Genomic DNA, 14,817 nt, shown 5'->3' with positions numbered 1-14,817 from the left:
CAGTAAAGCAACTTTATGACTAAAATTGTTCTACCCTGTATAGTTATTAATTATAAAATAACTAAAACTATTAGTTATTGAACATCAATTTGGAAAATGTTTTATTCTAATACAGTCTTTTTATTCTATTTGGTAGAGTAATTTGATGTAATTATCAAGAAAATTGTAATGCAAATGATAAGAATTGATAACTGTCTAGATTAATCAGTCTCCTTTTACTAGTACGGAATTTAGTCAATTAAATAACTATACTTACTTTTCATTAGATTTTCTGTAATATAGCGAACTTTCTATACAAATTAAATCATATTAAGGAATAAACGCTCTTTAATAAATGCAAATTACTAATTTAATTCAGTATCGCCGCTGACACTAAGCTATAATTCATTGAAAATTCACCCTCGAAATATTATGAGTTCAAAACACATTTAGAAATACGGTTAAATAGAGACAGCTTGATAAATTTTAAAGGAAAGTTTACAGTCGGTTCGGTTTTGATTATAAACGTTTCTGATATTTACGGTACTTGACACAGTTTGGACGAAATGCAAACAGGATAAAAGTTTTAAGCACAGTGACCGGTAAAGAGTTTTCGGTACCCAATGGAAAAATATTAAATTATTGAGAGATGAAGGGTTGAGATGCAAAAGAGTACAAGTCAGCTTTAAAAAAATTTACATGAATACCCAAGTGATTTTCTTAACGAAATATTCAAGTAAAAAATTCACAGTCCTTTACAAAGATGCAACCGGAGGGGCATTGAAAATGATGAATAAATACGTAAAAATATGATTAGTGTTAATATATGAGTGTATTACATACATATGTTTAAATAACGAACTTAACAAAAAAAAACAGATTTAAAGATTCACTGAAAAAGTAGTAATGTTAAAATTAAATAAAACATTATCAATAATAATTATGCGATCGCACCTATCCGTAAAACAAGCAAGCAAAAAAAAAAGAATTCTTACGGAAAGTTACACTTTACGATATAATTTTTTAACTTAAGATTTTTTACTTCTTTATAGAGAGCTAGTGAGCATAGATGTTTTTTATTTTTCATCTTTTTATATTTATTAAGAGCACTAATACTCTCTTCTCTATAGGTTATTTTTTATTCTTTGAAGGATAATTGAGGAAGATGTATTTCGTTATGATGTCACTAAATAAACCCTTGTATAAAATTTTATACTGTCTGGTTTATAATGTTATAATATTGCATTTTCGTACAGCAAACTTTCATTCCCTATTCTACTCCCTAAGGGTATAAATTTCATAAATTCGCTTTACCTTTGTGCCAATTTTTATTTGTATAATCCAGAGGTCACCAAGTTTTATATAAATTTTTACTAACTTTACCCATTTGGTTGATGAATTTCAAAAATTTCTTCTAATTCTTTTTGTAGGATTTTATTCTTCTAGACCAAATAGTAAGGAATTTTCATACAACAAACTGTTCCGAGATAATTTTACTCTCTAAGAGGATGAATTACCTAAAATCGCTTTGTGTAGCTAATTCACTAATGTCGTTTAAACGAACCTTTGTGCTAATATTTATGTATCTAAAGCTGGCGGCATGAACTGGCTCTAAAATATCTAAAAACGTAATATATAATCTAACTGACACACCACTGACAATGACAAATAATTTATTTCTGGAGGTATTGTGTGTAGGTGTTTTTCAGGTATGTTTTAGTATTTAGTCGTTTTACGCAAAGAAATAGTCATTAAGCACTATAAAAATACTTCATAACAAATCTACACATATATACCTTTCATTTAAAAAAAGAATCAATATTGGTAAAGCGGTTTCGGCGGGATGGATGCAACAAAAAAACCCTTTGAGGTTTTATATATGTATGGATTAATTATTTTTCCAACATATTTTGCAAATTTTTATAAATATTCAGACTCGCTAATATCCCTAATATCGACTACTCCACCGTGTCCAGCCTGTTTAGCCAAACGTAGGCCGAGTCCTCTTCGGCGGCGTCGTGACCCTGGCCGAAGGAAGAGTCTTGAAGACGTTCATCCGCGCATAGGAATAAGTTGACTGCGTAGCGTATTGCGTATTAATCGATTCTGAAACTTTCTATCTCATGTATAACATGTTACGCAAGTTTATTATTTTAATCTCGATTTTAACAGATAAATGTGATAGATAAAAAACCAATCAGGAAAAATCCAAAACCTACCGTTATAGGAGGTATAAGATGATTAAACTTATATAATGACAACTACTTATCGGATAACAAATTAATTACTACTGTCAGCTAGTTCAGCTACTGTCTAGGTAGAATATACCTAGAGTACCTACACCTACCTATGATGTAGGTAGATTAAAGCTTATTTTGACGTTACCTCTCACTTCGGTGTCACAAGCTGAATTTTTCAGGGATGGAAGTACAGTACATGATATGGGGACCCTTATTCCGAAAGTAGTACAAAATTAGACCGGGTAAAAGGGCACTATCATCAAAAATCGATATATTAATACCACCGTATAGAGAAAACAAATACTTATTTTTTGATCCAGTACACAATAAAGTCTTCGTAGGGAGTAATTTTTTATAATTATTTACAAAAAAACATTTCCATTAGCGCTTATGACCAAAAAAAACTTTAAACATGAATAATCATTTCAATCATGCGAAAATTTGGTTTAAAAATAGATTTTTTTTAATATAACTTTCATTTAACGAAAAACGAAGGCCTAAATGAAAAAAAGAAACAATTTAAAAGTTTCGCTTATGTCTTGACAAGGTATCAAAGCAAACCCCATATTTTTGCTTTTAAACTAATAAAGATATATCAATAAACAATTAGCGATGTAATGGTTTTTGCGCGCGCTGGCCGACTGCCGCCGCTGCGCCGAGATTTCCTATACCCTTGTATATATGACGTCATGGTGTGGCAAATGTAGCATTTTAATTCGATTTGGGCTCCCTTATATAGGATAACAGAAACATTTTCAATGTTAAAAAATAAAATAAAGAAGAGTTCAGAATCAATGATACAAGGAGATGTGTTGTTTAGTTGTGATATATATTTGTAAATACTAAAATTACCAGTAGTAAACTTGTACAAACGCATCTGTATCATTTTTCTATAGAAAATTACTGCTGGCTGCTCGTCATTACGTTATCTACATATTTTAACATTTAAGCATTGAATATTTGATAATATTATTTTATTAATAATCCACAAAAGGAAATAGATTTAACAGTCATGGAAAAATAGTTAATTTTATAAGCCATGTCTGCATCCGAACTAATTGAAAACCTTATTAATTTCTAATATCTGCAACCGCTCCGAATTTAAATCTTGGAATGGAATTGTAAAAGTTTAGTTTTCGCTGTTGATGATTAAGCACCGCGTATCTTTCAGTTAAACACGAAATAAGTTTCTACTAAATCAATGATAATTTATACACTTGATGTTTACTATTTTTAAAAACGAATTTGGTTTATGTAATATCTCTTTATACACAGATAGATATTAATTTATAATATTAAAAACGCAGATTATACGTGTTCCATATAGTTTCAGTGATAAGCTGCCAATTCAATCAAATTATTAACTTATTAATTATATTTATATTATATTATATTTTAATTACTAATTTAATTCAATATCATCGCTGACATTAAGCTATAATACATTGAAAATTCACCCTCGCAATATTATGAGTTCAAAATAGTTCCAGTTTAATAAGAGCGAGAAGTTTTCGAATTTCACTCCCCAGAGGTCGAGTCGCACACATTTCGAAATATGGTTAAATAGAGGCAGCTTCATAAATTCTAAAGGAAAGTTTAGAGTAGGTTCGGTTTTGATTATAAACGTTTCTGATATTTACGGCACTTGACTTAGTTTGGACGAAATGCAAACAGAATAAAAGTGTTGACCAAAAAGCACACTGACCGGTGAAAAGTTTGAGATACATGCGAAAATGTTAAATTATTGAGATATGAAGGGTTTAGATGCAAAAGGGTGCAAAAAGTGCACTTTAAAAAATAGTACTAGTCACATTACTTACTTTATTAAGAAATGATTTAAAAATCATCGAAAGGCAGTTAATTTTATAAGCCATGTCTGCATCCGAACTAATTGAAAACTTTATTTATTTCTAATATCTGCAACATTACTGAATTAAATATTGAAAGTTTTAACCTTCCGCTGATGACGATAAATCACGGGTTAACTTTCAGTTAAACACGAAATAGGTTTCTTCTACTTAATAAATATTAATTTATACACTTTATGTTGACTATTTTTAGAAACAAATTTGGTTTAAGTAATATCTCTTTATACAAGAATAGATATAGATATGAATTTATAATATTAAAAACGCAGATTATAAAAGTTCAAGTTACAAAGTTCATAAAAGGAACTAAATATTTGGTATCATGTGTCTATATAGTTTTAATTAATTAAATAAGTAATTTTAAAACGTGTGTTAAAACCCAAAACCGGCACCGTAATTTTATTAGAACAAATAGCACAATTTTTAACATACATATAAACACTGGAGAATCATAAAAATGCAAATTATGAAATATGTATAATGTAATAGATTAATATTTTACTAGTATGCGTATTCGTAAAAATATATATTTATAATGAAAATAAGAATCATACTGCATTAACAATAGTATTATCTTTTGATATAATTTTATTATAGCTAAATAAATCACACAAAGAAAAAAAGATTCATAATACATTTAATATAATAGAAAAAAAAAATAGATTAATTTTATATAAAGCAAAATTCTGACTTTTTATAACAACTTCTTATTTCCCTTTCTTTTGCAGTGGCAAAAATAACTTTAGCCACTTTTTTCAAGAAATAAACCTGCGACAAAGTTAAAGACATTATTTCTATATATTTAGATAAACGCATTTGAGATAACCATATATACCATTTTAATACCAGATTTTATCTCTTTGAGTTACAAGATACTCAGATTTTTTTCAAAAAATGCTGAGTATTAAAACACGCCACGGAGGTATAGACATTATTTAGACTGCATAATGGCGTAAATTGTTTCATTTTTATTTAGAAAATACCAAAATTGTTTTATTACAGGTTAGAAACTAAGACACACTTAATTTTATTATGTATTAATTTTGATTATTTTTAATTGGATAACTTATTGGCAATTTGGACTATTTCACAATATAGTCAATTAAAAACTATTCTCACTTTTTGATATATTTTTTATTAATGCAATAAACGATAAAACATCTTGATGGAAAGGATATTTTTTAAAAACACGTATCTGCATTAAAAAAATCAGTAAAGCAATTTTTTGATTAAAGTTGTTCGACCACTGTATAGTTCTTAATGATAAAATAACTAAAATTTAAAACGGAAATTTAACATCAAATTGGAAGATATTTTATTCAAATACAATCTTTTATCCTATTATTTTGTAGAGTAATTCGATGTAATTAAAAAGAAAACTGTAATGCAAATGATGAGAGTTGATAACTGTCTTGATTAATCAGTCTCCTTTTACTAGCACAAAATTTAGTCAATTAAATAACTATATTCACTTTTCATTAGATTTTCTGTAATATAGCGAACTTTCTATACAAATTAAATCATATTACGGAATAAACGCTCTTTAATAAATGCAAATTACTAATTTAATTCAATATCATCGCTGACATTAAGCTATAATTCATTGAAAATTCACCCTCGAAATATTATGAGTTCAAAATAATTCCAGTTTAATAAAAGCGAGAAGTTTTCGAGTTTCGTTCCCCAGAGGTCGAGTAGAACACATTTCGAAATATGGTTAAATAGAGGCAGCTTGATAAATTCTAAAGGAAAGTTTTTAGTCGGTTCGGTATTGATTATAAACGTTTCTGATATTTACGATATTTAACATAGTTTAAACGAAATGCAAATAAGATAAAAGTTTTAAGTACAGTGACCGGTAAAGACTTTGTGATACATGGGAAATCTTGAATTATTCAGATATGAAGAGTTTAGATGCAAAAAGTGTACAAGTGCATTTAAAAAAAAATAGTTAAGTACTTATTCCGTTACATGAATACACAATTTGGCTTGATGCAAATAGATACAATTATTGATATCCTTACACCTAGCGTCATTTATTATGTAACAAAATAAGAATGTCAGCCCTGGGTTAAATTAAAAGGGAACGCCAGAAGTTTCTGGCGTTCCAGTTGAAAATGTTACCCTCCTCATCATCTGAATATGAATCAGGCAATAAAAGAAACAAAATGTTGTGGCGAGATAGCAGTGACAGTGATTCTTCAGATGACGACTTGGCACAACAAGTTCTCTATGTAGGTTTTTAAGATTATTTTTAATAATAAATGAATTAAATTTGTATTTTTAAGGGAGTTTATGGATTTTTAGATTAATTGCGTAGAAATTATACAACAGATTGATGATTCAATTGTTTTTTAATAATTTTATTTGAAGCTCTAATTTTTCATTCTTTGATACTAAATTTTTATTTTTTTTAATAACAAAATTGGTAGTTATTTCTGTTACTCTATTTTTTTCTAATATTTTTTTTTCTAATATATCTTTCTTTTATTTAAGAGGGATTATTGATTTTAGGGTTAATTGTATAGAAATTAAACAAAAGATGTTCTATTATTAGTTTATAATTTCTTATATATTATTCTCTCAAGCAGTGGCATTCTGCTTCTGAGTATATAACTCTTTTAAATTTCGTAGTCGACATATTTATTATTAAAAACCTTGAAAACTAACTAAAATCTTTGAAAACTAACTTTAATCGCCACACGATGCAAGACACACGACAATAAAATGCAAAATGCCAATGACAGCGTCCAACATGGTGCTCGAGAATGTGTCGAAGATAAAGGGTTTTGATTGGCTCGACTCGACCGCCAGTACAGCCAACTCTCGGTTTGTCAATCGTAACGCCAACGCTCGTACCCGATTGGGTTGGACCGTAGGTTGAGTCCCGACCGCCGGTCGATCAACCGAGGGTTGACCATAAGTCACGTAAACGCAGTTTGGCTCAAACATCTTTGGTTAGTTTATTAATTTTTATTATCATTAGTTGGTTAGTATGTTATGTCCGCGGTTTTTTCTATTATTGGATAGTAAATTTAAACTAAAAAAATTAGTAAATTGGTTCCAAATTGGAACATACATTTCTGTTTTACAATTTCCTGTTAAATTTATTTTATTATTTCAGTAATATACTTTTATTTAGATTTGAATTTGTTTTTTTTTTAAATTTGGGCCTAAATAGGGACTTAATATAAGTTAAGATTAATATAATTTAATCTCACCTTATATTAAGTCAGTCAAAAAAAATTTTGTATAATTTATTTAAAAATTGTTTAACATTTCAAGTTCAAAAGAAGTTGTTCATGTACCAAATATTACAATCGTAGATTTAAAAATAACCGAGTAATTAGAAAAGAACTTTTTCACAAAACATCTAACTACAATGTGGCACCTCTCAAACGACGCGACGCGGAGGCTCCAAGGAGAACGACAGTTTTTATTGAAATGAAATTTTGTGGGAATATGTAGGTTAGTTTAGAGCATTTTTTTTAAATTATAGTGAGTTCTACAAGGTATCCCAAAAAAAGTTACACATCAAAGTTGTGTTTTTTGTAATAGAACGCCCTATATATTAATAGATTTTCGGATTCTAGGAGAAAAATAAAGGCAAGTTTCATTAGAGATGTATATGGCTAAAATGTAAGGTTTGGCAGCATCATCCTGTTTGATATTTAACATTTTCTAAAAAAGAAGAACAAATTTTACATTTCAATAAAAGCTACTTAAATTGGAATTTACCCGGTATAGCCTGATATGTAGTTAAAATAACTATTGTACTCTAAATAAAATTAAAACTTGACCCAAAAAGTTATACGGGGTGAGACAAAATTAATATTGAACAATGGTCACATTTAAAAGGAAGTTACTCTTTTATTTTAAACACCCAGTATATTATTTCGATATTCAATGGGGATTTCGTGTCTCTTCAAAATACTATTTAGGTTGCCTACCCCTCAAACAAAGATTTTCCTAGATATTTTCTTTTTTATGATTTAGCGACACTAGATCTATATTATTTAGTAAAATCTAGGTGGCAGCCTAGATCAGTGATCAGCAACAGTGATATGTCTAAAGATATTTCAACATAGATGTCAAATTAGTTTAACTTTAACAACTAGCATTCACCTATTAATAGAATACTTAAATGCTCTCGATTTATCTAGTATGGACTTTTTTATCGGGATATGTTAAAGACAGTGTTTTCAAAACTCGACCAACTATTGTTAACAACATGAAAGAAATGATTGTGGCTGCTTTTTGAAGTAGAACTTCCCATATGACTCTTAATATGAAACGATCTTTTGAAAAGGGTATCATTTTATGCAGCGGACAGCAAGAATTTTAAGCATTTGATTTCATCTCACTAATTGTTGTTACATAATTATATGTTTATATCTAGTTTCAATTTTGTAATAATTAAAATATATTTTAAACGTGTATCGTTTTATTCCCGTTGAATATGTTACTCTACATACATTAATTTTTGTTAAATTAACAAAAGGTGTATCATAGCCATCTATATTTATCAAATAATGCTATCTACTGACGCAAAATCATAAAAATGAAAATATCTAGGAAAATCGTAGTTTAAAGGGTAGAAAACCTTAGTAGTATTTTGAAGATATATGAATTCTCCATTGAGTATTGAAATAATATACCGGGTGTTATATTTCAAATAAAGAAGTAAGTTGCTTTTAAATGTGATCAGTGTTCAATATTAATTTTCTCTCACCCCCACTTTTCATAACTTACGGGACAAATTTTAATTTGATTTAAAGTACAATAGTTATTTTAACTACATAATACGCTATATCGGATAAATTATAATTTAGGTAGCATTTATTGAAATTTTAAATTTGTTCTTTTTTAGTAATTGTTAAATATGTCAAAATCCTTACATATTAGCCATATACTTCTCTAATGAAACTCACCATTATTTTTCTCCTAAAATACGAAAATCAATTAATATATAGGGTGTTCCATTAAAAAAACAAAACTTTGATGTGTAACTTTTTTAGGGGACACCCTGTAGAACTCTCTATATTGTTAAAAAATGCTCTAAATCAACCTACATATGCTCACAAATGTTCATTTCAATACAAGCTGTAATTCTCCTTGCAGCCTCCGCGTCGTATGAGAGGCGCCACCCTGTATGTTTTGTTATTTAATATTTTGCTTCTGTTGTACAGATATTCAAAATGATATTTCAAAATGTTATTTGTATTATACATACTTTACTAACAATGTCATACAATGTTAATTTATCTCAGAAGCAGTTATATTCTCAAATGTACACCAGTCGAGTTATATTATCGAAATATTAGACAGGAACACGAAGTTCAGAACGCTCCGCGCAAACAGGGCGACCCCTACCGTTATAATAATTAAAATCTAATCTCCAGCAGCGGCCTGTGGCGACTGCCGGAACCCCCAACCTCGCGCGCGCTCTTGCAAAGCCGGAAGTAAAATGCTAAAATACAATATCAAACCACTTACCACGTAGACGGCTCCCAGGGGCATAACTAAACATGCTACCATTAGATCGGCCACAGCAAGGGACACGATCAAGTAGTTGGCTACGTTTTGAAGGTTCCTCTCGAGAAGAATAGCGGCGATAACGAAAACATTACCTAAAAGAAAGGAAAAAAGTAGTTAAGATATTTTTATATAACTAAATTTGTCGTATGGTATAAATTATAATAATAAGGCAAGGAGAAAAAAAATTGTGTGTGCACTATATGCGCATATTTTAAGCGAAATTTCTTACTAACAGCTATTAAATGGAAGGATTTGAAGGATATATATTTTTTATGAATGCTTTTTATAAATTTCAAAAAATTTAGAGTTAATATAAAACCGTATATTGTTCTAGCTTTATATTTTATAACGTTTTTTTTTAATTTTTATTAAAAATTAATTCTATCAAGAATTAATTCTATCACCCGTCCGGATAGCCCTGGCAGATTAAACCAAAATACTACTACATCGACTGCTAACTGCTACTAACCAACAATTTGTTTTGTGTGGTCTGTGGTCTGTTTTTGTTTAAAAGTTTTGTTCATTATTTATGTTGGGGATTTATTTTTAAATTAATGTTAAATCATTAGGCAACCAGTAAACTCATGGAATATATATTTCTTTTGCATAATCAAAATTGTCACTCTAAATTTTACACCAACTGTCACTCTAAATCGCTGTTTTTTTAGACAGGTGTCACTTATCTTGTCATTATTCAATTCAATACAGAGGGGTGACAGTGAAATAGGAAAATTGGAAACAGTCATTAGTGTCATTCCTGTCATTCTCCTCACGACAAATATGGCCGCCTAGACAAGGACAGCATTGTTTTTGTCTAACTATTGTCTACCTTCACAGTTTAGAATTGACAGATTTCAGTTTCAGAGACAACTTCAGATTTGTTCTAGAACAAATTAGAACATATTCGACGCCATTTTAATTAATTCCGTTTAGTTTCGTTGTGGTTCAATTTAATATTTCAGCTGAAATTTATAAATATAAAGGTAATAAAGTATATAAAATATATATTACATGAAGAAACCTGGAGAAAATGACGTTTCTGCAGTAGTAGGTATGTCCCATGTATATGAAATAGGTAGTAAATAAACACTGTTTTTACATTTTTTAGATGCAAGAAAATGGTGTTATAATCTCTTTGATGCGCGATTTTTTTGAAAATGGAAACAATTTACAGCAAGATAAGATCATTTTTAACTATAGCCAACATTAGTTATCTCCAGTATGTGCGATTTATTGTCAATAATGCAATAAATCGGACTGATAATCTGATTATGTTATCCGACTAAAAGTCTCTTTTTGCTTCTTTTTGATTTATAAGCCAGGTCTCTTTGGGAATAATGGGCGCTTTTTTAAACAGTATATTTATATTTTATACCTATTGATATTTTTACATTGTTAATTTTAGTATAAAAAAATGTGTTTTTCTGTTTTCAGGTTTTTGTATAAAGCTCCCGTTTTCATGTTCCTGTGTCCGTTTTGTGTCCTTGAAGTCTGCGAATACGTGTGTTTATTTACAAATTACTGTAAGTCGTGCTTATACCTTAACTAATTTACGTTAAAAGTACATATAATTAACTAATTGGTATTGAAACAATACAATCCTCTATATTTTTATTTTTATTTAGTCACGTTGTTTCATATTTCAAATAAATATGTCTGAATAAATTATTTTTTGGTTTTATTTATGAAAAGAAAAAATACAAAATACATTTGAACTGAAAGAGGGCCCGCCATTGAATAACCGGAAACGGAAATGAAAATTAAGCCATCATGTCCTTATCATATAAGCCATCATGTCCTGTCAATTGGAAAATTAGTTCTCCAGACGACAGCGAAGGCTTTCGGTGGCGTATCGTGTTTCCACGATTTAGCACAGAGTTGACACTTCTTTCTAGTTAATTATTTTATGATTCAATATTCGAATACTCGAGTATGTTGCTTACAAAAGTTTCAGAAATCACGATTGTTTATCTCCATCATTTACCGGATTAATAGTACAGAAATTACAGTTCAATTACAAACAATTCATTATTTATAATGATTTACAATAATTTTATTAAATTATATAAATATTCCCGTTGATTATTGGTTTGAAATAAATATGAGAGTGTCCTCCAATAAAAATGTGAGTTACTAACTCTAAATTCTAATTGGGGTTTTTGCAAAAAGACTAGGCTTACAAAAACACTTATTATAAAACCGGAGTTTTTAACAATAGAAGTATATTTTACAAAAAGCCTATCTGTTTTCAGACGCTTAGCGAAATGGCTAATGAAGACTAGTAAGATTGTACAAAATATTTTACGCGGTATTGGTAAAACTAACCTAAATTAATCCAATGACATTTCTTGAATTTCTCTTCCAAAATTAGAAAATAGGAGCACAAAAAGTGATAATTCTGTTTAATAGAGTATGGTTAAGGACGATTATTAAAGATCTAAATTCATTTTATTCTAAATGAATAAAAATTCCAAAAAAAGAAAGCACACTTCCACAAAGAAGAAGCTCTGTACACAGAATCAAATTACCGAGTATAATAGTTAAATGAATGATACAATAATTAAATGAACATGATTAATATTAAGCTTTTAATATATTTTGTATTTAAAACACAAAAAGTATTTAAAATTATGTTAATTATAATCATAATTTATGAAATAGTGTTCAAGTTGTTTTCGTCGAAACAAAATAAAATTTTGACATAAATTATTGTTTTGTCTAGAAAAATATGGGGTATTGCTCATATAGCTGACTAAACTTTGATCATTTTTTAATCTGCCTGGCCTCGATTTGGTATTTTAGAAAACGACTGAAAACAGGTAGTCTTTTTGCAAAAGTGTACAGAAAATATCGTCATTGCTTAATATGCTTTCTGATTAGGCTTTTTGCAAAGTGACTGAAAATAAACAGGCTTTTTGTAAAAATGCCTTCTTTTGTATAAAAAGCCGGCGTCTTATAATATGCCTAGTCTTAAAAAGCCGGATTATTCTATGCACCTGCGACATACATATACATTGTTAATTAAAAACAATTAAAATTTCCATCGAGTTGACGTGGATCAGACTAACTGTTTGTACAGGGTGAGTCAACGATAGGGTAAAGTCCATTATCTCATTGGTTTGGAGGTTTACAAAAAAATATTAAATTTATAGGGACAGTTAAGATACACACCTTAAAATTTATTACGGAGTATACAGAGTGCTTCAAAAATGTGTGGCAGATATAACATATGTATGTTTTTTTTAATGCATCACCCTAATTTTATTTTATTTTTAGATTCTGCGTAAAATTCTATAACTTTTTTATATATAATAAAATTATATAAGGATTCTTGCCACTTAACTGTTCATATCGAAATTTAATTCTACGCTGTGTTTGTCATAATGTGAATAAACCTGCTCTCACTACTGGTTTCGGAGCCCTACTCCATCATCAGGTGAGCTTGGGCAGATCCACAAAATGACAACCACAGCGCAGAGATAGTTAATTCCGACTTGTCGAAAAGTGTCGGTTAGAGATTAAGTCCCGAACGGGAGATAGCGGCCTGCGTGCAATGGTAGTACCTTCGTACTACCGGGCCTCAACTACCGATAGTAAAAGGATGGTAAAAGGCTTTTTTTCAGGCAAGCCAAATTATAAAATAGAAAACAAATTTCTTGCAGTATAGGTATATAATAAAATTATATAAGGATTCTTGCCACTTAACTGCGTATATAGAAATTCAGTTCTACGCTGTGTTTGTCATAATGTGAATCAACCTGCTCTCACTACCGGTTTCGGAACCCTACTCCATCATCAGGTGAGCTTGGGCAGATCCACAAAATGACAACCACAGCGCAGAGATAGATAATTCCGAATTGACAACCACAGCGTAGAATTAAATTTCTATATAAGCAGTTAAGTGGCAAGAATCCTTATATACTTTTATTATATACCTATACTGCAAGAAATTTGTTTTCTATTTTATATATAATGTACATATCTAAAATTATAAGTTTTTGTAATATTTGAATTTGTTTAAACAAATGTTAGATTTCAGTGTTGAAAAAAATTGTCAGTAATACCATTGTTTATGAAGTGAGACTAATAAAATTTGGTAGCAGAGTTTTATAGAGATAAAGAAAAAGACATATGTAAAGTATTTTAGTTGTAGTAAGTATTTTAGTTACATGCTACAGGGTGTTCAAAATATATTTATGAATTCCAACTATTTAAAATTAAAAAATCTCAAATTTTTAAATGGCACACCCTATATATTATCATTTTTTCTAATAGATTTTACAAAATTCTTCAACTTTTATAAGGTATATCATATACCTAGTCTTAATAATTCGTGACTTATTCCGAATTTTTCGAATTTTACTATTTTTTTTAATAATTTTTGAAAAAATATCATACGTTGCCATGTCAAAATAACATATTTATTATTAATCACTAACCAGTAGTTTAGTTTGGTTTGGTTTGGTTTGGTAATTAGTCACAATTGTTATTATTATCTTATATTAATTAATTTTACTCGAGTAAACTAAAGTCACAGTCGTGGAGTTCTTGATGTATTTCTATATTATGAAAGATGACACTTGAATTTGGCGCGAATAGCCATAGATTAGTGTAATACTAGATTACCTAGTTGTTGACGATTACTGATATAAGAATTTTCTTTCAACATTAAGTAATTTTTTCTTTCTCGTAGCAATTCTGGTTTATAATTTATTTCGTAAATCCAATATTACTACTGCCGCGAAACCATTAAACACTGAAAATGTTTTCTCGATAATCTACAACTATTCCTATAGTAGGTACTTAGCAATATAATATATAATATATAGTACTGAACCAAAAAAAAATTAAATGGCTTGTTCGTGTATATCAGTCACACTGACTAATTGATTTTCGGGAAAATCTGTAACTATTATCTCTACCATCTATCCGTACGACAAAAAATTAAACTAAAATTGAAGTTTTGTTAGAACTTGCTAAATAGACATTACATTTTCATAATTATTACTTTTTGACTTGGCAGCTATGATGTTGTAGCCTAATTGTTTTAAACATATGGGTAAACATAATGGAATAAATGCGAACAATTAAAAATATGTATATGACATACTTGATAAAAGTTGAAGAGTTTTGTAAAATCTATCAGAAAAAATGATAATATATAGGATGTGCCATTTAAAAAAAATAGATTT

At 29.1% G+C, this 14,817-nt stretch overlaps 1 protein-coding gene across 1 annotated transcript in view; it reads right to left on the bottom strand.

Moving 5' to 3' along the window:
* The window catches only part of LOC115880760 (5-hydroxytryptamine receptor-like), a 182,988-nt gene that overhangs the window by 98,194 nt on the left and 69,977 nt on the right, over positions 1–14,817 (bottom strand). The window contains exon 2 of the mRNA XM_030898041.1: positions 9,584–9,717. Within this exon, the coding sequence (XP_030753901.1) occupies positions 9,584–9,717 (134 nt within the window). The remainder of the gene's footprint in view (positions 1–9,583; positions 9,718–14,817) is intronic.

Source organism: Sitophilus oryzae, unplaced genomic scaffold (genome assembly GCF_002938485.1).
Source record: "Sitophilus oryzae breed Bouriz unplaced genomic scaffold, Soryzae_2.0 scaffold_1657_pilon_pilon, whole genome shotgun sequence".
NCBI lineage: Eukaryota > Metazoa > Arthropoda > Insecta > Coleoptera > Curculionidae > Sitophilus > Sitophilus oryzae.
This window is presented reverse-complemented; position numbering and strand designations above follow the sequence as displayed.